This window comes from Meleagris gallopavo, chromosome 8 (assembly GCF_000146605.3).
Source record: "Meleagris gallopavo isolate NT-WF06-2002-E0010 breed Aviagen turkey brand Nicholas breeding stock chromosome 8, Turkey_5.1, whole genome shotgun sequence".
NCBI classification, from domain to species: Eukaryota; Metazoa; Chordata; class Aves; order Galliformes; family Phasianidae; genus Meleagris; species Meleagris gallopavo.
In genome coordinates this window covers 15,535,128-15,560,443 of record NC_015018.2, presented here as the reverse complement: position 1 = coordinate 15,560,443, position 25,316 = coordinate 15,535,128, and the positions used below count along the sequence as shown (strand labels likewise).

General features: G+C 35.2%; 1 protein-coding gene across 7 annotated transcripts in view; it reads right to left on the bottom strand.

Annotated features, from left to right (window-relative positions):
• PPP3CB (protein phosphatase 3 catalytic subunit beta) overlaps window positions 1-25,316 on the bottom strand; it is a 38,065-nt gene that overhangs the window by 9,092 nt on the left and 3,657 nt on the right. For 4 of the 7 annotated variants that reach the window (XR_794299.3, XM_010714400.3, XM_019617593.2 and 1 more), the window contains exons 3-11: window positions 23,394-23,505; window positions 21,857-22,002; window positions 14,730-14,869; window positions 14,555-14,632; window positions 14,366-14,460; window positions 12,788-12,913; window positions 10,782-10,859; window positions 6,394-6,478; window positions 5,334-5,431 (exon numbers count right to left, since the gene is read on the bottom strand). Coding sequence is in view for 6 of the 7 variants with exons in the window: in XM_010714400.3 (XP_010712702.1) it covers window positions 5,334-5,431; window positions 6,394-6,478; window positions 10,782-10,859; window positions 12,788-12,913; window positions 14,366-14,460; window positions 14,555-14,632; window positions 14,730-14,869; window positions 21,857-22,002; window positions 23,394-23,505 (958 nt within the window). In the remaining variant the exon portion in view is untranslated. Of the gene's footprint in view, window positions 1-214; window positions 245-5,333; window positions 5,432-6,393; window positions 6,479-10,781; window positions 10,860-12,787; window positions 12,914-14,365; window positions 14,461-14,554; window positions 14,633-14,729; window positions 14,870-21,856; window positions 22,003-23,393; window positions 23,506-25,316 lie in introns of all 7 variants that reach the window. The other 3 variants (XM_010714398.3, XM_010714399.3, XM_010714401.3) reach the window with 3 other exon arrangements.

Here is a 25,316-nt window from a genome sequence, read left to right as displayed (position 1 = left end):
AACAACAAAAAAAAAACCCAAGAACATCCCTAAAATATTAAAGATAATCATCATCCTGGAGCCAGAAATGAATGTTACATGTAAAAGGGATGAATCAATACAGTTGATTCATCTCTGCTTGTGCAAGTTGAAAGTAAAACACACCCACACAGTACTTTTGAATTCCCTCCCAGACACCACAGATCTCTGCCAATGGCAAAGACTCTGATCATACCTTTTTCAGCCTCAATTGCCTCTACAGTGGCTGTACAGAAGTGAGCAGATGCATGCAAAATGAATGAGAAAGATGAAGAGTGTAATATCGCACAGCAGAAAAGGCAATGATCAATTTAATATAGAATGCTACGCCAGATTAGATTAAAATTATTTAAAATTATAATTAAGGTTCTGGGGGTTGTTTTTAAGCTTAAGTGAAATTCTCCTACATTTTAACTATTACAATTTATCAAGTCAAAGTATACCAAGAGAAACACTGATTACTGGAACTTCATTTATGTTTTAAACTGTACATTTCTATGAGATTATTATTTTTTCCTTTAAAGAAAGCAACACAAGATGTCAATTAATGTTAAAGTTGTGGTACGGTTAAAAGAAAATCTATTTGGGATTAACTTTCTGAAGATTAAAATGTATTAGTGAGCTTCATTAAATTACCAAGCAGGATGGTCTAATGTAACACTATCAGTGTTCTGCTAATAAGAAAATACTTTTATTTTTACGGTTAACTCCCTGAAGTTAAACTTGTACTTCAATTTCTCACCATATTTTACGCTTAAATGAGTATCCCTGGGAACTGAACTGTGAAATTTAAACTATAAAAGACAAATCTAGCAAGTCATATTTACAAAGTCTCATAAATTGCTTAGTTGAACCAACAACAAAGCCTAGAGCATGAAGAGGTCTGGTTGTAACAGTCTTGGTGGATAACTTCATGTTACATGAACATGAAGAAAAATCTAGCTTACTGGCTTTACTGCAATAAGTAACCATGACTAATGTGGTAGTTTCTGAGGTGTGAGATTTTTCTGTTGCTTATTGTTTTCAATCTAGAAGTCAAAGCTATAATGTAAGGTTATGAGGATATCAAAATCAAAATAACCTACTTGGACAGACCAGTCACGCAAAATACTTGTAACTAAGATCTAAACTGTAGCTGAGTTTCAATGTTGCTAACAACTTACTGCCTCCCCTTCCATCTGCCATTCCTCTAATCACCTAATTTAATAAATTCTAATTGAAAACAGTACCTAGCAGTAAACCTACTTGCGCAGTGCTAGGTACAGATGGATACACAACAATGGATATTAAGCACTACACAAGTAGGTTTACCTATATTGAAGTGAATGCTAGGAAAACTAGCAATTTTGGAAAAGATGGTGTTAGAACAGAATTTGTCCAAGTGAATTAAGTTTAGTACTTCTCATTTCCTGGCCAACACAAACCAGACACAGCAGATGTATCAGCTGCCTACACTCTGCCTTAACGTTTCATAAAACCTTCATTTCCACTGAGATACTCTTTAAAAAAAAATAGTTGCTTCAATTGCTATTAAAATACTGCAGAATACATAAGAATAATGCAGCATTTTTAACTTCTACATTCTGCACATTCCCAGTTACAAAAATAATAATAACCCTACACAACTCTAAAGGAGCAAGGGCAATCCCAGAGTTATATCAAAAATCCACTGGAATGAATGGCAATTTATGTTTACATTAGGGAAAATAAACTTTCTCAATTTGTAAAAACAAATTAGTTTAAGAATTCTTTAGAATATCACTGAAAACAAGATATAACCAATTTGCCATATAGGTACAAAACTATGTGAGAAAAAACACCTCTTTCCACCATTTCCTGTTACCTTTGAAGTCTTTGTTTTCAATCTTTTCCTGAAAAGATCACGAATACTGATTTATCTCTGTAAATTATGTAGCTTGGTCATAAATACAGATTTGAAAATTTACACCTAAGTCATTCTACTAGTACTACTTTAGTTCCGAAAGTATGTTGCAATATACAATGCACTTAAGAAAAAGGTAACTTTCACCTTGACACAAAAGAACAAACTGACTGGAAAATGCAAGCATTTGAAAAAACACACCGTAAAGACTCAATTTGGAAAATAATTTTGTTGGATTCTTTTTTGCAGGTACCTCTAGATTAAAACTATAACCTTCATAAGTCCTGATTAACCTAGAATAAATTTTGTATTACACTAACATATTAGTTAAACTAGAACTCTTTGTTCTGAAAATTCACTTTCACAGTAAATTTTAAGTGACAAAATTGAAGGAACCCAATGGCATTTCCATCCTTAATTCCAACCTTCCCCCCGCTTTACTTAGGGGACAGATCTGACACAAAATCCTTGCCAACATATGAAAAGAATTTAGAGGTATACAAAGAGGCTATCATTTCTCAAGGTCTATTTTTATCCTAGTACATTAAAGCTAACGGGAAATAATCACTGATTCTTTTTAAAAAATATATCCGTACATTTATGGGAAAGAAAAACAAAAAACAGACTTTTTCCATAGGATGTAGTTCATAGAATGGCCTGGGTTGAACAGGACTATAATGATCATCCAGTTTCAACCCCCCTTGCTGTGAGCAAGGTTGCCAATTTTGCATTAATTTTTCAAAATTACCTTCTAAAAATGGATTTGTCTTTGTTTAACCCTTTTTACTGTAGTTCAAATTTCTAGTTTACCCTCAGATTCATCTGTTCATCGGTAAGAATCCGTTCAACCATTTCCCACAGAGCAGCTCAATTCAATTGACTACTACTTCTGGTGCCCCACGCAGCACCATGTCAATGCCTCCAGCCTCCACTTCTATGGGAACGGCCTGCTCCTTATGAAGCACAGGAGGCCTGGCTGAACAGATGCTTCCAACAGCAGCGGTAGCTGCTAACATTTGAGAGGAATGTAAACACATACTCCCATTCCTTATAACTTCCACAGCTTTTTACAAATGTATTGGTAAACAGCCCGCTTAGATCTTAGCAAATTTGATTGTGAATAAAATGGGATAAGCAAAAGTAGTACAGCAATGGATTTTGTTTTCTCAAATCTAGAGATTTGAGATAGTTATTGATAGCCTATTGATCAACACAGTGCAATATATTTCAAAAAGTAAGTAAAAATTTGTAGTAGGAAATCTTACTATCAGTGACCACATTTCTGCTGAGAATATGAATTCACTGATGTGATGGTTATGGTAAAGTATCAATTAGTGAAGCTTTATTTTATTTTTGATTTACTTCTACTTCTGCAACTAAGTGTAACAAATCTGAAAAGTTCTTTTCGAAAACTGAGTAAAATCCTTATCTGTAAAAACAAAGTTACTGGAATTAAGGAGAACTGACAGTCAGTAGGAGATATTTAGCACATCAGCGTGATTGAACAAATGATGTATATTAATGTAATGCATCAAGGAATATTGCCATCAGAAATTCTAGTCAAGAAAAAAAAAACACCCACAAAAATCCAAAATGCATTTTGCATACTTTCCAAACATCCCACATTTTCAGTAATGCTAGAAAGCTGTATGCTTTATGTTAAAAAAATTTTCTAGTCAGTTTGATCCTCTCTAATATTTGCAATGTAACATGGTTAAAAATCTGTTAAATGAGTGAGAGGAGTACAAACTCATTTTTTTAAGCATAATAAAGTATCTTATTAAACAACGAAAATTAAAACTAGAACATATGCTTTTGGAATAGTTGGATGGATTAGGAAACGTACACCACTTCTTGTTATAGACATTCACAAAACAATCACATACATACACTGGACATATAAATTTACTTGTAGACATTATATGTCCACTGAGAAATGACTTAAAATGAGACATTCATGTTTCAAAGCTATAAAAGAACAGCTTTGATTGTTTAATAGCAAATGTAGTGAAAGGGTTTAAAAAAAACAGCAACAAAAAAATCTAATAGAAAATTTAAAAATATTCAAATAAACAGCCTAAATCACAGAACTAGAAAAGCAGCTACTCTTGCAAAACAGATTGTGTAAAAATGTTATTCAGTTAATCAATATATCACAATCCTTCAATAGCTATAAAATTCAGTGGTCAAACACAACTGTTTTATACTTTCTATTAAATCTTGAGGATAGCAAATAAAAAGTCTGAATATATTATGTTGAGTGCTGCTGATATGAAGTCCACTTTCAGATGGATCTATTTTAGTTATCCACCACTGCAACCAAACCTGGACTTCATTCTTGTAATACATTTGGTACAATCTCACAGCATTGTCTCTAAGCCTAGCTAATCATTTATGGGCCTCATGAAAAATATGATCCAATGATTCAACAAACTAAAAAAAAAAAACTTTTACAAAATATTCAATGAGCCAGATTACAGGTGTATTTTGTATAGAGTTCTTTTTATTTTCATGCAAAAAAATATATGCACACTTAGTAACACCCTTTTATTTTGATTTATTTACAAGTTTTAAATTCAATCCCTTTATTCTCAACTGATTTTATAACAATTACTGAATAATTTTCAAGTACATTATTGTTCAAAATGCACAGACAATGTGCAGCAGCAAATGCAGCAAACCTCAAAAACAAGGTGCTACAACATTGCTTCTACATCAAGAGACAGACAAGCGTCTGGGATAGTGGTTTAATTTTAACACTTATACAGACATACATCTATACCTAGAGAGAGACAGACAGATCTAAGAAAGCAGCTACATCTGCGGAGGAAGGAAACAGCATGTTACAAGGACAATTCAGGGAGGTCAATTATACATAGAACATTTGACAAACAACATAGAGAACAAACTTTGGCATTAATTACCAGGGTACAAAACGAAGCACATTTCAATCTATCAATGGAGTGTAAAATGGAACTCTGCAGCCTGTAGTCGTTTGTTAGGATGGGTACCAGTGAGAATTTGACACTGTCAATGAAAATACTAACAGATACATAGTAAAGTCATTTTCACGGAAAGCAGACAAGGATGCAAAATTACATTGCAATTTTTGTATCTGTTACGACCAAATATCTTAACACCAGATCTACTAGGGCACCCCATCTGCACCACCTGAAAAATTGTAGACTGAGGATGCTCAAAGCCTGAAAACTGTGGCCTGACATTGCTAACTCATTTGCTTTTAGTTTTATACCCTGGTTAAGTATCCATTTCACATTGCCTGATTAACACATAACATTCCGCCTGTATCAGCCGCTAAGACAAGAACTGAAAAGCATAAGAAATTCCCTGCATGCATTATGTGTAGTGTTAGCGAAAGAGTGAGATGTGCCCCAGTCCATCTGAGGCACAGCAAGTTGCATAACATCATTACCACTTTGCAGGGTCTGTCGTCCTCCAGCCAACACTCCACTAGGTAACATTCCAGTGGGAGTCAAACCCTTGAGTGTCAGCACACTTTCACTCTCCTCCCTGGTGTAAGAGAAAACAGTAATGAAAATGTAAGTATCTGCTCATGAAAACTGGTATTCTCTACTGGGGAGAAGGAGGGCCTATTTTTGCTGTGCTTTATGCATGTCAAGACTGATGCAAATTCAAATTCAATCAACTAGAAAGAGGAAAATATTTCTATGCCATACTTGTCTCTCTGGCATCTAGAAATTACAAATACTGATTACTTTTGAACCAACGTAGGAGCAATAATTCACATGCAGACTTATTAGCTCTGAATGTAGCAGCGAATGCCTCACGAGGTACTGAATGTAACTCAGCACCATAAAACAACCCACAGTTTCACTAAAAGCATCTATGCTCCAGGAGACACCAATTTCAAAAAATTAACCCTGTTTGAATACTTATGCTCTGTGGAAAGACATAGATACACTATGCAGGTACTATAACATACTGATACACTATAAGCATACTATATTTTGAGTAAATACAATCTCTGTCTAGCTTGGTACAAGAAAATGGGATCAAACAATAGTTCAAAACAACAGAAGAAAAACAAACAAAACAAGTCCTCAACTTTCTGCTATGACAGACATTTTCACAGCCTGCCCGGACCTTCTCTTTCACGCTTTTCATTTCAGTATCTCTATTTTGGTATTGTCTTTCTCACTGTTGTAGTCAATCTACAGAATCATTACAGTTGGAAAAGATCTCTAAGACCATCTTGTCCAACCACCCACCTACTGCCAATATTACCCACTAAACCAAATGGCTGGACGTGTCTCAAAAACTAACAACCAAAAAATATTATTTAACCAAAAGTACCAACATCAATGGGGTACACCAACATGCAGAATGAGATTCTAATGTGCAATGACCTCCCCGACAAAATGTCTGGTATCTATTATCCTGGAACAGAGATGTGTTTTCCTAGCACACACAGATTAAGAAGGATTTTAGGAAAGCAGAAACAACTCAAATACCTGAGAACAGAGAAGACTCTTGCCATCTTGCCAATTGCACGAATTTTGTTCCTGATTATTTCTTTCCGTGCAGCAGCTGTACCTACTTTCAATGGAATAAGAGAGAGTCTCAAGCTCGTTGGTATTTACAAAGCTGCCATTTTTGAGTGTATCAAATTCAGCACCAGTACTTAAGTTCAGTACTCTTCCCAGGAGGTCAGTACCCAACACTCGGGGACACAATATTACAAATACAAATTCAGAATACTACCAAAACCGTAACAACTTCTGTGTCTACAAAACACACGAGAAAAGTTCAGGATGTTCACAAAGATTTGATCAAGCTGGCAAGCATCTAAACTAACATCATTGTTACAGGGTAGTAACTACCTTAATTCCTTTGCTTAAGTTTTATAGAACCCTAGAATCCTTAAAAGTTGGAAGGGACCTTTAGAGGTCATGTAGTCCAGATCCCCTGCAACAAATGGGGACATGCACAGCTTGATCAGGTTGCCCAGGGCTTGGCCCAGCCTTGCCTTGAAAGTCTCCAGGGATGGAGCATGAACCACATCTCTGGGCAACCTGTTCCAGTGCCTCACCATCCTCACTGTGAAAGATTTTATCCTTACTTCCAACCTAAACCTGCCCTCCCGAAGCTTGAAGCCGTTTCCCCTTGTTCTATAACCACACACCCTGTCAAAGAGTCTGTCCCCTTCTTTCCTGTAGCTCCTCTTTAGACATCAAAAGGCTAGAAATCACTTTCTGACATCTCTGTATATCAAAATGTAACTTGACACAGAAGTAAAAGATATAGTAAGGAAAAAAAAAAAGATAATTGCTAATTCTTGCACAGCTGACTGAGAGAAAACATGCTGATTTGCTTGATTTTATGTCAATTCCCCAAAACATACACCTGCATTCACTAAAAACTGAACTAAAATGCCAAAGAACTGCAGTGTAACTTTTCTTACTGATTAATTCTATGTTCTATGTCACCTTGGGTTTGCATCATCTGCAGAAATTGCTAATACCAAAGGCATGGAATAACTATTGCATATTCCACAGAGCAGAGAAATGCCATTTGTAATAGATAAAAGTGAAGATAACTCTGAAAGAGGCTTTGGATTCAAGTGAGAGCTGCCTTTGCCTGCACTGATATAAAAACAGAAGTGCCTTTCTTCGACATTTATTTTTGTTCAATGTGAAAAGGCCAAATTCATCCTCCTTTCCTTTTGAGGACAGCCCAGGTCCCCTAAACAGTACAGGCAGATGTGGGGACACCAAAACAGCAAAACTGTCAGATTTTTAGACCGCCATTGCAAGAACACAAGGCTTTCTGTCACACAAGAGTGGATGGACTTCCCATCCTGAACACCAAACCAAAGAAAATACAAGAGAAAAAAGGCAGGAAGAGACCTCTGTGCAAACACAATGAAAGAACCCTGGGGTATGGCAACTATCTGCCAACCCGCTGAAATGGAATGAAGAAACCCACAAACAACTAAGCAAAGCGTTTTTAGACAAAGGAACAACACTGATGAAATTCAGACACCAAAAAAAGTGGTGGGCCAAGAAAAAAAAATGCAGGAATAGGCCAAAAATTTTTATTTTTAATGGAGATAACTTATCTGGATTTTTAACATTTGAGATGTCCTTACTTTCTCTCTCTGAATATTATTAAAGAGCAGTATGAGATCCAGATTGTGAAGAGAGGTCTTTCAGAGTTTCTGAAAAAGGTGGAGCTAAATAAGGGTCCACACATTTTCCATGTTTTCTCTCTCCATCATTTCTCTCAGTTTTCCTCCTGCCTTCACCTGCTCACTCCTTGAAGGCCACTGCTGCAGGGCTGTAATGCACAAGCTGAGCCGATTACAGGTGCTGCTGGTGCCCATATCTCAAATCTGATAAGTCACTACGCCATTAAAGGAGAAATGCTGGTATTGTTTTTAAATGATCCTATGCTGTTCCAGCCTTTCAGAGGGAGCACAGCCAAGACAAAAGGCCAAATATATTACTCCAGGCAGCAGCACTATTAAACCCTGGTTTGTTCAGTGTTAGAACAGCAAAGTAGCATCCGCTTGCAGGAGAGTGTCTTGATTACACCCTAAACTAGAGGGGATATGACAGAACTCTCCCACTGCCCATTCCTAATGCCTCCTCCATGGGAGTTCCATAATACTCATACTGTTACGCTCCAAAGAATTAATGTAAATGTTGCAAGAAACCTTATGACCTAATACACCAAATGAGAAATATTCTTTGAAGTGGCAGATATATACAGAGAGCAAACAGACTATAAGGTAAGTAACAGACAGAAGAATTTTCCTGCACAGAAATATCCACCCTGGGATTTCTGAAAAGTGGGTGACAGACTCAGAATTTAAATGAGTAGATGACTTCTTAAATTTTGCATCAAGTCATCTTCAAAATTGCATAGACAATCAAAAGTACCTTCTTGATATCTCAATTGAAGGAAGCTAAAGTACTATACAAGCCAGGTTTTGGAACACTATCAACACATTCCATGCACAATCTCAGAAAATGCTCACAATGAAATTTTTAAAAAAGCACAACAGAGGACTGAATGCTCCCTACACATGCAGGACCAAAGATATAATTTTAGAAATAGGTAAAAGAATGAAATTCTACCAAAAAAAAAAAAAAAAGGGAATGGAAGAAAGGAGGAAAGATTCATGCACAGAAAGACAGATGTCTTGGAATATGACTTCTGATTAACAAAATACATAAACTTTTATAAATGCCTCTTTAAAATAGGTAATAAAATAAAATATTGTACGTCTCTCAATAACAATGTTTTCTGCATTAATACTTGTACCAGCAGGTTCTATGAAGTCATATTTCAAAACATTCCTACTGTCTGATCTGTACCTTTTTTATTGCCATACATGAGTCGCTCTTCAGATGGAGAGTCCAGAAAAAAAGGAAGTGAATGATGGAGAAAAAGATGAGTGAGACAAATAAAATAAAGGTATTTAACCTGGCAATGGTAATAAAGAAGGAATGGAGAACTATGAAAAAAAAAAAACGCAAAACTGCAACACTTAAAAATGCATTATTTGAAAAAGAAGTGGAATTGTTGAGTATAAGTTAAAATTTGATGATAAGCAAGTGAAACTTCAAAGTCAACAGTTAAAAAAAATTATTCACACAGAAAGATAAAGCATAGACAGTACCTAGGAGGCATTAAGAGATATGCATCAAGCAAAGAAATTGTTAAAGGAGACAGAAGAATAAAATAAATCAAATAAGGAAACTGGAACTACTGTACTGAAGATAGGGCATATGCAACCAGCTGATGAGCGCGCTTTGGCTGGACCACCTAAATCCTAGCGTAGCAGAACACCATCAAGCCTTAGCCTGCAGATGTTTGGTGTAATTGCTTTATCTTCAGTTCAGTAGGATTACGTGCACAAGGAACATAAATTCACTGTCTGCAGGATCACATCTGAGACTATTTCTAATTTTTCATGTTTCTGTCAACAGTCTAAATGGCAACTAAGTTCAAGTGGCTCATAAGCAATGGATTCCAACCTAAAACACACAGCTGCCTAAGCACAAGACAAATCTGCTACTGAATTTTTACGCAAAATCGTCAAAGATTAAGAATTGGATGATGTCACTAACATCTCTTTTAAATTATTTTTAGTGTTACCCAAAGGCTGTCAAAATGCTCATTCCTTCCCCCAAACCATCAAGCAATTCAACAAATAATTCTGTTATTGGATAAAATGAGGGATGTCTGAAAAACTTTCAGATGTGACAGAGAGCACTACTGTAGGAAAAAAAAAAGGACGATGTGCTAAGTCTTAATGTTACATGCCTCTTCATCACCATTTTAGCGTTACTTCATCACATTACAAACACCTTCTTAACAGTCCTCTGTTATTACAGTTCACAAGATGTTATCTATTACATACGTCAGTGTTACACAATGTACACAAAGTTCATTAACTTTTATGCTTTCAACTCAAACACCAAGATTTAAACTTTTATTTCATACTTCTTCTACAGTACTTTGCCATAAGAACTATTAGATCTGACTTTTGACTGTATCAACTCTTCCCCAAAGAGCAGACATTAAGAAATTAAAGAGCTTAAAAAATTCACAATAAATATAAAACACCAACAAATTCTGAAAAATGTTCAAAATGTTTCAGCTTTAAATATGTCATATAAGAATTCTTGCAAAGGATACAACTACTCCTTCTTGATGACAAACACGAAAATAAAATTCCCTTCCCTCCTCCAAAATACTCATCAAAGAAAAATTTGAAGGCAATTTCCTTCAAATTTCAGGTAATATATTACATCGCTTTAAGTTAATTACTACTTCAGAAGTTATTTCCATGAAAAAAAAAAAAAACAACATATCTAATTTTAAACCCTACCGTCAAATTGATCTTCTCCCTCTGTCATCAGTTCATCATCAGAACAAATGCTCAAAACATTCACCAACATTTCTGTTACTGTACGTGAAAAAAACAAACTTTAATTAATTGCCTCAAGAATTTTAAATATTTCCAAGCACACAAATGAAACCAGTCACCAGCAACTGTATGAATGAGCTTCCCACATGATAAACTCTTCTCTGCAATCTGGTCTCTAAAACATGTGCTGTCACAGAATTTAAAAAGCTCATAGAAAAAGCAGTCAAAAACCACACCACCTATCAAAGACATGACATGGCTTTCTTTCCCATCTCACAAGGAATTATTTTAGATAAGAATTATCTTCTTGTACATTAGTATTTTTTTACATCATGGCAAATCTTCATTTCAATTCAATTTTATGCAAAGTTTACTGATATGTGAAAATATTGAGACTACTCAAATTCATATATAAAAAGTGAAAGTTATTCCATTCCTGGCACATGCAGACACCTAGCAGAAGCACCGAGGCAGAAAAACATTATGATAAAAATACGATGTAAACTGCTTGTCAATGTTTAAGGGGAGTTTGAAAAGACACAGTGGATACTCAAACTTGTCTCAATTTTGCTGTCTCTGGGAATCTCATTATTCTACCACACAGCTTTTCACATATACATCAGACTTTTCTTTAAAATGGTCAAGCTTCTCCTATCTTCTGAAGCACTTAGAAACCCATTCCAGAAGTTCAATCAGATGTTTAAAAACTTTGTAGTTTCCTGCCTACATTTGTTTGTGACTAATTCATACAACTCCTGTGTTATCTGCTATTCTATTCTCTGTTCTTGGTCAAGAGTTACTCTCTACTTTGCTGAAGAAGTAAGAAGAATAATTCTGACTTTAAAGTGTAGACCAAACAATACTGACATGTCCTTCACTGAAAGTTGATGTATGCGCATTCCAAAGGCCAAGACAAATTACAAGGTCCATTACTTCAGCAGTCTTAGGCATACAGTCTCATTATCAGCATTGTACAAAAGTAAAATAAACAACATGAACATTTTTAATAGCAAAGGGTTATTTAATGCATCATCAAGTAAGACAAGGAGAAACGAAAATCTCCTTCTAAATGTCCTTGGTTTAAAAACAATAAAGAAGTGTTGAATGGACTTCTTAAAGACAACATAATCAAATCTAGAATCCTAGGTATGAATGACCATAAATACATAAATATCTAGAGTATTTTTCCAGGAAATGTAGAGAGCTTTCCAGATCTCCTTCATGAAAAGAGCAGTTCCTGTCATGGAAGCATTTTAAATAGATCCCAATAGCCTCTAACCTCATTGCTTACTAACTGGAGACTACTTGAAGTTCTATTATCCTAGATTTAGAGTTATTAACTCTAGAGGGGAAAAAAAGGACCTGTGCTAAATTATTTTATACTAGAAAAAATATAGCAGAAATAAGTTATTTTAATGAAGGTCAATCTGTTATAACTACCTAATAAAGTTAAAATTTTACAGGAACATCTCAACATAGTTTACATCTATAGTCATACAAGATTATTAATTATATATGACCTAGCCTTTTGTAGAATAAGAACAGTTTTCATGTCAACTTTATTTGATGCTCAAAAGTAATTCTTAACAATGCAGGTAGATATAACCTTAGTGGCAATTATAGTTTCTGTTAAGACCTTTGCTTTATTAGATCCAGTTTAATTACTTGCACTGAAACAGGTGAAGAAAACAACCAGAACTGTGGAGCAAGTTGTACATAACATATCTTCACATGGCAAATAAAACCCCTCAAATCAGTCTAATAACTTCACCAAATCTCTCTAATCAAACATCCATGTATTCCATCCAATAAAGACAAATGCAGATACAAATTTTCACAAAAATAATGAATTCAATTAATTAAAAAACAAAAACAAACTAACTAAAAAACCCAACCAAACAAAAAACCTTCCTGACAACACACAGAGAAATTGGAAAGAAATTCATTGGTGGGTAATTTTTGCCTACCTTTTTCTCCAACAAATGGCAAGGACCATGTAAAAACATCCATAAAATTTGGTAGCCAGTAAGGATGAGGAGAACAATTGAATTGACGAATATTCATCACATTGTTTTCATATTTTAAAACAGCAGCTAAAATAAAATTCAGACATTTTTGAAAGAATGTTTAAAACTTATGAAGTACTACAAACGTAAAGTCACAGGTTTGTTTTACTTCTATTTTATATTACAAAGTAATCCCAGAGATAACTCTGCTTTCTTTTGCAGTATTTAAATGATAGATATATAATGGAGAACTTTAGATTGTATTTTATTGCAAGCATTGCAGTTTAATGCACCCTTACATGTCAGATTATGCCTCTACTATCCTACTAAAAGTCCATAATGAGCAATGATTTCGAAAGTTCCTGGAAAGGTATGATTTCAGCAACTTTAACAAAATCTGAACTCAGAATAGCAGCATATCCAAATTCAAGTTTTACTCTTGCTGTGTGTCTTCCCACAATATAAGCCTGCATTCTGATTCCCTGTTGTAGAGTGTAATAAAACCACTGAAATTCAGAAAATCAAAGAGAAGAGGAAACACAGAGAAATACAGCAAAAGCAAACAAACAACCAGAAGCATTCTAAGCCTAAATAAGTCTTGGTTGTACTCTTCCCTACTTAAGTTTGCATTACACTGGGAATAGCTGATGGAAAAAAGGATTTTTAAAAATATCTATAGAGATGGCAGAAAAACAGAAAGCCAGTACTACTACTACTTCCTTTCTTTACTACTTTACCTTTGATACAAGTAATAGCAGCTCATCTTACTCGCTAGACAGTTAATCACCCTACATAAGTGATTTGATTTGAGTAGATGAGGGTTTCAGAAGCAGAAAGGAGAAAATTCAATGTACTGAATAGGCAAGAGGTGTTGGATTCAAATTAATGCTATTTGTGCTGGAAAGCATCCAGGCAAATTTTTAATATCTCCAGATAAAGGGACTCAACAATCTCTTTGGGCAGTACTCTAGATGTGGCCTCACCAGTGCAGACTAGAGAGGGAGAACGTTCCTTGACCTGCTGTTTGCACTCGTTTTAATTGCTCCACAATAACACTGGTCTTTTTGGCCACAAGGGCACACCAAAAGGTGGCTTTAATCTGCTGTCCACCAGAACATGTCGGTTCTTCTCTCAGAGCTCCTTTCCAGCAGGCCCCCTACATATACTGATCCAGGCAGTTATTCCCTCCCCAGATGCAGTACCCTACACTTGCCCTTGTTGAACCACAATAGGTTCCTCTCCACCCAACTCTCTGTCCTGTCCATGTCTCATTGAAGGCAGTACAGCCTTCTGGTGTGTTAGTCACCTCTTGCAGCTCTGCATCATCAGCAAACTTGCTGAGGGTGCACTCTATCCCTTCATCCAGGCCACTGATGAGTATATCACATGTGCTTCTTCATCACATACCTTTTATTCAGGATTTTTTGGTTCTTTACTAACTGGCAGAAAATTTTTGATATTAGATTGCTTCTTTAGTAAGACATTTTAACAGCACATTTTCATTTTATGATTGCATAGTTATTAATTACAAGTTCTTACCTTTATTATTGTAGACATCCAGGTAATTAGGTGCTGAAAAAATTGTTATTAATGATGGAAACCCTGTAGTTTGACTTTTCCTGTACATTCTATAACTGTAAAACCAAACAGATTATTTTACATCTTACAGGAATAAGCAATTATCTTTCATTTCATATTGTGAATTATTTCTTGAAGGGACATACTTACCCTGCATCTTGTGCTTCGTGTGCTCTAATGATTGACAACAAATTATTATTTTGCAAAAATTCACAAACTGCTGGATAGCTGTGAAATGAAAACAATTGTGAGTAAAACAAATCCTCTAAAAATATGCAGGAAGACTTAGTATTAAAATATTAAGTAGATTCTAGCATACTCTCACCTATAAAAGTATGAGCATCCTCTGACTGTATTGTGACTGAAGTGCTCTGGTGAACTTTCATTTCCAAAATCTTCTGAAGGATCTGACCACAGTAAGTCACACATTGGTCCAAATGCTGGAGGTTCTTTGAATCTATCTAACTGTTTGAGAAAAAAGCAAGAGTACAAAGATTCTCTGAATGTTAAATCTGTAAGCTTCATACGTTTTTTAGACTACATATCCATCAATACCAAGCATTTACAGAATGAAATCCAACCATATCATAGATAAATAGGTTTTGTATTTTTTTTTCTCTCCTTGTCATGAAATAAAGCAGAGGCATGCCAAAAGAACCCAACCTGTTAAGAGCAATAAGGTTTATTAGTTGTAAGAAGAAGTGAGATAAATTCCAGACTGATGGATATGCATAATATAAAGTTGAGTTACAGGCAAGGAACAAGATGGTCCTTTTTCATGCACATGCCGCATCTACCAATCTGGAGACACTACCAGGAATTAGCCAGGAAGAGAAACAGTACAGAAAACAGGAATGATAAAAGAAAAGCATGAATAATTAGCACTGACTATAACAAACTAAATACATTATCCAAAAAAATCCAAACCCCAAACCAAATCCCTGAAGCAGTCATCTCCATAATGGATCATTCAACAATGAAGAGATGACTATCTCAGCCATCCTGGTCTTCTTTCATACAGACTCTATTTCTCAACTATAGCCCTGGTGTAATGGGCCATGTATATTTTGGGGGGCCTTTTTTTTGTTCTGGTTGCTTCTTAAAAGATTTCCACTTAGAAACACTTGTTTTACCAGCCTATAACATTGCTGGTAACCACAGTGAAAAGGGCTAGTGATAAGGACAGTACCATTTGTTAACATAAAAGGAAAATACCCTGCTTAAGTAATAACATTCAACGAATCTCTGATGTCCCAGAAATGAAATCAGTTTTCCCGGATTCAATGTAAAGTTTATTTGATCTTTATGTAGCTGGAGTTTGTTCACAAGATGATTTTATCCAAGAAATGTAGGAACGGTTCTTTGATGGACAGTGCATTTATCTCACTTTACCTCCCATACCAAAGAAGATGACTTTGATGGTACTAGAGAACACTTAACTCTTCATGACAGGTTCGAAGGGAGGTTTGGTGAGCACCTGGTGAATTTGAGTCTAACGGTCCATAGGAATCCATTCAAATATGGAACCAGCAGTAGTGCCAAGCTCTCTCATGCCCTGGAAAATCAGAGCTCCCGAGGCTGCCACCTGTAACATAAGTGGAAAGGTCCAGATCTTTACAAACTCCTGCCAGATAATGGCAAGGCAGGTATTAACTGAAGTTGTTGTTGGAATTTATTCAATATTAAAAATCCAGTGGTTTAACGTTTCCCACACTGGATGATAAACCCAGCATTGTATATTCCTTTGAGATTGAAGAAATCAGTCCATCAACATTTGCAAGTACCTGAATTTCTGTAGATTAAACCATCAAGTTTCTAAACCTCCAGCAAAAAAATTGGGTCTAGAAAGTAACAGAAGCATTCAAATAAGGAAGTTTCATTGTTTCTTGATGATGTTTCCTGCAACACAGAAGGCTGAAAGTCTAGAAAGCATTTCTAAGAATTTTTTTCTTGAGATAACGTTCAAGAATTTTTCTTATGACTTTGGCCAAATGGTTAGAAGAAGACATTATAAATGAAAAGGTTTTGCTGCTGCAAGCTGTGCAATTCTTCCAAGCTTGTTTCTCATAGCATTTGGAACAATAACGTAGACATTTCTTGAAATAAGGAAGTCAGCTTGTAAAAAAATTAGTATACTTACATGCACATCAAATCAGCTTATTCTTCACTAGATAATCTACCAAGTGGCATATTTCTCAAGACATTTCAAAATTTAAGAAAATGTCACTTCTACTCAACCCAGATTGTATATATCAAATCAGTAAAACTAGCTTAAGGGTTTCTCTAAGCAGTGACAGCAATAAAAATTAATAAAGGACAAGTCAACTCAAAACAAGCATTAATGAATAACCATTTCCAAGCACGTTGTGACCATGACAAAGCAGAATCTTAATACAAATTAGGTTAATGTATTTCCAAAAAAGATTAAAGTAACTGAGAATTGAGACAATTTTTTTCAAGGATAAGAATCACTATGCCTGGTGTTAGAAGAGAAATAGGTATCATATTTTTTAATGGACCATGAGATATTTAAATCTAATTAATTTCCAGGTACTGAGAAGTCAGGGCTGCTGCACTGGGGTGTACCACACCTCCACACAGATGAAAAAACTGAGGAGTAGCAAAACCTTGGGGGTAGATTAAGGTACAGCAAATTAAAACTACTGTATCTCTGAAGCAGAAGACCTTCACGAAAGTGTCATATACTCAAAGACACAGACATCAATTTTAATTAACCTGTCCTAATTTTCTTGAGAACCATTGTGTAGTAATATTCTAAAAAACACATGAAGGTCAGAGAAGAGCAGCAGTCAAATATTACTAAAGAAAAGGAAATTTCAGCATACCACAGAAAGGAAGTAAGGGATTATAAAGAGATTTCTAGGAGTGCTCCATACATTCCAATGCTCTTTACTGATCAAGCCTACGTGTCACTGAGAACACAACAGAAGAACGATCATCTACCATAAATCAGGAAAAAAATACATCTCTCTGCCTCTCTTCTTTAAAAGACAGTTCAATTTTATCCAGACATATCCATATCAATCACTAGGCTTAAAATCAAGATTCATAGAATATTGTTTCAGCAGAAGTCTTGGCAGTATAAATCAACAAAGCAGCATCTCTAAATTGATGGTCACGTGTCTGAAAGAGACACTCTACCAACACAGCCGTAACACCGGTGTGAATGAACTTCACAGGACAAAAATTAGAATATTACAAGTTTCACAAACTTGCAATTTCCCAGAAATAAGAAATTGCACTTGCAGTAATCTTGACAGTTAGGCTTTACTGTCACGGCCACTATGACATCTGTCCTCTACCAGAAATGAGAATTATTTAGTTCACGTAGTTAAATAACTTTCCTGAAAGTCAATAATACAGACAGAGGAGTTCATCCAAAAAAACTTGCATCTACATAGAATTTTTCTTTATTTCTGAGTAATGACTAAACTGCTTAAAGCTGTGATTTCCCTTCACGTGCTGGATGATGATGCTGACCAATTTGCAGAAGAGAACTGTCTCCTTATAAGAACTTCTGCTAAAAAACCAGAAGGCTCGCAATAGTATACAATTGTCTTGATGTTTACAGAAGTTGCTTCACACACCACATTTGTATCACAAGTGTATGGTATTTTCCTAGATATAAGAAGAGATTTTACACCACCAATTTAATTTGAATACCTGTACAGTATCAGTGTATGCCAAGCTCTAATGCAGCTACTGAAGCCGCTGCCAACCCATGAAGACTGAATCAAGTTACCACATGATTCTTCAAAAAACAAAAAAAGGCAAGATTTCTAACAACATTGTCTTATATTTATAAACGTGCTTCTCATCAGCAGCAATATACAGTGCAGATTTTTACATATGTATATAAACACACAAGCTTATAACTCATCTTAGTGTAGCCTCGAGCATTACAAAAGCAAATGTAAAGGCCAACATAAAATTACTTTTTAATTAAATTCTCTTGACACTTTGAAACCTGATTAGCTCTAAGACTGAGACTAAAAGAAAAATAAATTGCAATCCCTTCTAACAGACTGTTTTTCCACAGTTTCCTTCATGCTACTTTCCAGAAAGCTCTGACAATCTTTCTTTGCATCTGTGCTGCAGTAAGAGCTAAGGCCTCATCAGAATGGCACAATTTACTAGCCTTTCCTTTTCACTTCGCTCTCTCTAAACAATACAGACATCTTCATGTTAAGATTGCCTTGAAAAATGCAAAACATCACAATATATTTTCCCATTTCTACCACAGAACTTGTATATATGCTTCAAATCTATTTCTACCATTTTATTCTCCTCTCTCATCATTCTCCTTGACTGCAATATTCTAAGAGAAATACAATGATGTTTCCAGCCTCCAAAATGGTCCAATTCAGTACAGAAAACCCACAAAAGCCAAACAATTTAAAAGTGAGATACAACTGGACAGCACCTCTAATTCTGAGGAGAGGGAGAATAAAAATGGAGTGCAACCAACAGAGACAATTCTAAGAAACAATATAGAAGAAAAGAAAATAAAGAAACAAAGGGGGCTATCAATATTTACAAGTATTAGTACAAAACAAAATTAGGAACATACTTTTTCCATATCTCTGATATTTTGATGTTTTTTGAAATAAGCTCCAACATACCATATGTATACAAACTTATTTTTTTTCTCCTATCTCACCTGTAATCCCAAAGTTTTCTTAGAAGCAACTATTTCTATTTTATGCTGCTATCAGCTGCTTTTCAGCTGTCACTAATCAGGACAGGAACAGGTATGATTTCCAAACACATCAAGCAAAATACAAAAGATACGTTCATACCCCTAATTGAAGGAAGAAAGAGGAAAGCCAGAACACTGATCCAAAATTACAAGTTTCTGTAACACTCGGATTCTGTTTGTCTTTCAGCTTTTGAAAATTCCGATGGGGTAACAACCCCCCCTAATGCTACAGCAGCATTGCTATTTCTACGCTCTAAGTAGAAGAGAAGTAATAACAGCCAGGATGCCCAGCTGCAATGATAAAATCAGCTACAATTAATTAAACAATTTCTAAGAAAATAACTGAGGCACCAATCTATACTCGTCAATTCAACTTCAAAAATTGTGGTTAACGTCCCATTCAAGTCTACAAAAAAGCTGTTACCAACTGCTGCAAACTTACACTTTCATTCAGCAATCTGAAACCTTCTTCCAAACTTACACGCTTCTGAATCCTTTCAGAAGAGATTTATACATATTTCCACATATTCTGAAAATACTGCAATAATTTCAGTTTTTAACTTCCACAATTGGTTAATGGGAACTCTTCTTCCTTAAGATCTGTAACTCAGTTTGTATGTAAAATCTTCTAGGAGGCCCATGAAATTGTTTATAATTATTTCATTTTAATCTAAGTTCATTATGAATATAAAACTTAATCTTACAGTTGCCATAAAACTCAATCAATTCTATACCAAGCGTAGCAATTAGATTTCCTGCTAGAGAATACTGTTGGAGTTTCAACTCCGTATTTTTTTTTTAATCATAGCCTCCATTTCTTGTACCAAAATTCCTATTATGAAGTAAAAGAACTATGCATTTCCATCAACAGAAGAATCATTACAAGTAACAGAATGTTGAGTATTGTAATCTGGAAACACATTTCAAAGGGTTCACAGCTCTAAAACCCACTTTTGTAACCAAAATGCAATCAAACACCCTCATTTTTCTCTGTATTTTCACAAAATGCAAAATATATTAAAAATAGAATTTCCTTTATTACATTGTAAAAGAAATTCCAACAGGAGGGGAAAAAAATCTTACATAAATGCATTAGTTACCAAAGCCACTGTACTAGGGATATTACTCTAAGTATCTAAAAACTGTAGGATATCCACAAATGTTATAAAACTAACATCACTACTGCACAAAAAAATCAATAAATTATTGTTTTCTCTTTTTTACATCTTTAATGAAGAAGGTACAATTTTCTTACTTCTCGTAATTTAGAGAAAAAGTACAGGAATGACTACTGAGCCATGACAGATAATAAGCCTTCCATGACCAGGTAGTACTGGTGTATTTTGGCAAAGGCTCTCAACAATACAAGTGATAACGACTTACAAGCTGATAGGCCTTTACAGAAGGAACATGCACCTTAAGTTACATAAGATTCGCTTGTCCAAAAAGCTTTTCATAAGAGAGAAAAAAAATATGATTTTGGTCCCTTCAGAAGTTTCTGTTTCCAGTAGAACTTATTTGGTATAACCAGTTCCTCCAAGGATTTCAGATACCAGAAAAGGCATGACTAGACATACACAGTAATTTTGGAAAACCACACAGAATGCATTCAAGCAGCTGATTCAATGCGAGGGAGCACTCTTTCCTCCCCTCTCGTCTCCCCTCCGCTGCCCTCCCAGTGAGACACTAGCTGGAAGGACCTAGGGAACGCAGTAATTCTGCTCAACTTGTTATTTCTAGTCTTCAAACAACTGGTTACCTTTTTTTTTTTTTAACATTTCCTATTGAATAACTCAAACATTGAAAATAAGACCTAGCAATAAGACAACACTCATGCCAGGCTGTATGCCAGTTTTTCAAAACCTGAATAATCAGGACTCTTTCTTGGAAGAAGTCAAAATGTCAGCTGAGTTAACTAAAGTAAGTCAAAAAAGAGTACGGAAGGAAGAAAGCAACTGTGTTTGAAATTCTCAGATACAATCTTGATCTGACAGCAGCACTCTATGCAAGCTGAAACAAATTTATTAGAAAAAGACATGTCATCACAACCATCTTCCCTTTAAATTGCACACTTTTAACTACCATTTCAATTATTCAGATTTTAAAAAATTTCAGTCCTCTTACTGATACAGTCAGCACTTTTCCCATAGTGGGAAGCATTGTACAGCTTTTAAGTAAATACCTACCAAATCTGTCATTTTAAATAGCAACCCAACTTTCTAGTAAACATAGTTTCACACTTTTTCAAAACACAGAAAAAAAATCCACATGTTCAAGAGAGTAAAAATAATTTTTTGAAGAAATATAAGAAGAAGTGAAATATGCAATTTGATTTACCAAACGATTTCAAGACTGCAATTAACTTCTATTCCTGAAAGCCACAAGAGCTTCAGTTCTTACCTAGTAAAAATTAAAAGCTCTATTTAGGTTAGATATGAAGCTCTTTCCTAAGACTATACGTCTTAGGAAAGAAACTCTTGAGTTTTTGAGGAGTTTCTGTGTGTGGACTGCACCAATTCCAGCTGTCCCAGTGAGATGTACAATGAAAAACGCACTAGCTGGGCCAAGCAGGAGCACACATAAAAGCCCTTAGTCTCAATTTCAGATCTTGATTTACACTTCCAAAATGGACAAGAACAGAAAATAAACTGACAGCTTCACAAATGTAAATTTGTTTATCATCACACAAATACCTGTACTTCCACTTAGTTTCAAACACACAAAATACTCACTCTCCTAATGTCATCTAGTGTATTAATTTCTGGTGAAAGTCCACCATGAACACAAAGAAACTGTTGATTTAAGAGAGCAGCAAGAGGAAGGCAATCAAAAGCTTCCATGCAAGCATCATAGACTCTTTCAGAGTATTTTATTTTACCTGCAAGAAAGAAAATACAAATTAAGAATTCTTTGTTCCACAGAGAGTGCAGTCTAGTGAATCATAAATGTAAGAGTGAAACTGACAAATTACATACTCAAAACAAATACTGTTGAGTTTAAATGAACATTTCCAAACATTAAAATAGCAAGAACATTTTTAAGAAATTCTCTTCCAGAACTGACAACTTTTTTCCATTTATTACAGTTTAAGTGTGGAGAAACTATTTTTATTTAAAATAAATAAATAAAATCACAGAACTATGGGAACTGCTCCAAAAGTAATGCCTCCTATTTTATGTTGATTCATGACACTGGAGGCAGATGTTATGAGGACAGCAGAGGGTGAACCTTCCTACCAGTATTCTGTTACGTTATGTTGTGATGTGACACATGGCAGCAGAGGGGCAGTCTGAAAAAGCAATGTCAAACATGGAAGTGTGTATGACACAAAGGTAACTGAATTCCTCCATGTGGAAAAAATGACACCCATTGACATTCATCGATGCAGAACATTTATGGAGACACCAAACAGTGGATGTGAGCACAGTGAGGCAGTGGTGGAGCATTTCAGCAGTGGTTACACAGTGGGCCGCCTCCACTGGTGCAGATGTTTATAAGTGCAGCATGCAGGTCTTCTTCATTGCTGGCAAAAACGCACTGCTAATGGAGATGAATATGTTGAAAAACAGTGTTTTGTACCTGGGAATTTGCTCTATCAAAACAGTGTTACTGTGCTCTTTGTATCTGTTGTAGTTTCCATGGAAAGCAATAGGAGGCATTACCTTCAGAGTGATCTACATGTTTTGTGCTATATAAATATATAGCATACTTTAAAAAGTACTGAGAAGTTTTTGACTTCTCATTTACAGTGAAATGCTAAGAAGTGACTACACGTTATATCACATAACTTCTATCTTTGTCGAAGAGAGTTTTATCAGAGTAAATGTTCCATTTTTTAGTGCATCAATACTAACATGGACTTTCAAAAGCAGGAGCAGCTTATGTCACCAAGAGTTACCTTAGTAATATAATTAAAATCAACACCCGAATGGAAATTACTCAGCAGCTGGGTATTTTCTTGCTAGCTTCACAACTCTGGACAGCAAATTACTTCACACTCCTGATTACAGCCAAGAAACCAAAATAACTTCCTTCTCTCCAGGATTTATGCATTAAAGTTTACTCCATAACATATCTTTACAAATAACAGCCTTCCACATATTTTAATTCCACTGCCACACTTAACAGCAAGCAGTTTTACAGAAGTTAGCTGGGTTTCCAAAAGTTTGCAGGACTTTCATTATACTAACAAACATCTCTCAAGCAAAATGAGACTGGAAATCGTTAGGTGGGAAGTAAACTAACGTTATGTGCTTAGGCAATACTTACATTCTTGTTTAAAGGTAAAATACTCTGTTAGGTGTCTGCATTCATGGTTGCCTCTCAAAAGAAATAACGTGCTTGGATAGAGAATTTTCAGGACCCATAAATACAGCACACACTGTTGGAAAACAAAGACATTCAATAAATTACACTTTAAAACCTGTTACTACTCAGGCACTTTGAGTAAGAATCCCAACAGCTTCAAATATAAGAACAGCTCAATATGCCATTACAAAAATACAACACTACATCTCCCGACCCAATACATCAGTTCTGGACCAGAGCAATGCAGCTTGTTCAGTTTCAGCTAGGCAATGCATGTCTCAGTGCAAAGAATCTGATTTCATAAGGAAAGCAGACATATGCTAGTGGAAATAAATGATATACAAAATCCATGAAAAATCTGTTTAATTTAAAGACATCCATATTTTGTAGGGTGTTTTAACACTAAGAATTGACAGGATTTACCATTTCTGCCTCCCAAAAATGGAAACGCTGCTTGTTTATTCATTGATCAAGCAGTAAATTTAAAGTAGTACAGTAAATTTTCATACATGATCATTATTGCAACATCAGTAGCAAAGGCAGTCAGGGCAGAGCTGCAGAACATGCAAAGTTCTTGAAACTTAGAGCCTGTTACCATCCAGCACTCCTGAACACCCAAAGGGTATTTCTTAAGCTTCAAATCTAATTTTTGTATTTTTAAATTCTGTGCTTTTTTCTGAGCACAGAAAAAGTTAATCCCAGTAGTTCTGGACCACCTTGAAGTCACCTGCAAGTCACTACTATTTTTTTCCATCAATATAAGAACCCTGAAGCTATCATTCTCCAAAGTTATTTTGCATAGCATGGTAAGTAGATGAAGGAAGAAGGAAAACAAAGGAAACATATTGAAAAAAACACCAGGGACTTCCACTGAGAAGTTCAACTAAACTCATTATTGGTTTTTCATCTTAGCAAAAATATACAAATTAATCATTTTTCTATGTTTTTGTAACTGCAAATTATCTTGAGGTCCTGCAAGGTCCCCAGGACTCTTTAAAACTACTTCCCAGCACAGTACATTCAATTTGTGACAAAACTGCTAATCATCAGATAAATACGTGAATTCATTTGGCAAATTCTGTAATTGTGAAATATTTTAGCTTATTCAGTTTGTATGAAAAATTTATAGACATTGGCAATCTTAAAGATTTGCAACAGACAAGTGTAAGAGCAGTGCCTTTCTGCCAATAAACAAGTACTAAACAAAATTGCTGGGATTTTAAGCATGGTATCTATTAAGTCAAGAAGAACATTTATTGCACTGTTCCCCATACCAGCATATGTATTTTTTATTATTATATACAAAATAGTTTTCTATGTCCTATAACTTTCAGTATAGAAAAGAAGAACTTGCGTATATTTATGGGAAGAACTCCATCTTGATCCCAGTATCTGCTTTATACAAATACAGTACAGCATGTAGTGAATTTTCACATTAGAAAAGATGGCATTTGTTTAATTGAAAATGGCTTACTACTGAAGAATCAATGCAATTTAAAATGTTTTAGGATAGACCGATTAAAGAATTTATTAGAGAAAAAATCAATTTTCACTCTTTGTGCTTTTAAAGATCTTACCTTCACTGTTCTGTGAACAGACAATTTTATTAAAGCTTTGTTACATTTCCAGTCACTAAGAGAAACTTTGAAGTAACCATACATGAAGACTCCCAAATTCCATCTGGAGGTTAAGTCACATTTCCTAAATATTAAGGATTAGCAAGCAAAAATTTATCTAGATTTTTTAATTTAATTTTTAAGGAAAATGTTGGAAGCAAAGGGCTAAATTTATTATTTTTTCCTTTCTCAGGAAAAGGTGGGCAAAGTAAAGGCCCACCGCCGTGTACTTACAGCATTTCAACTTCATTCAGAAAATCTGCCACAT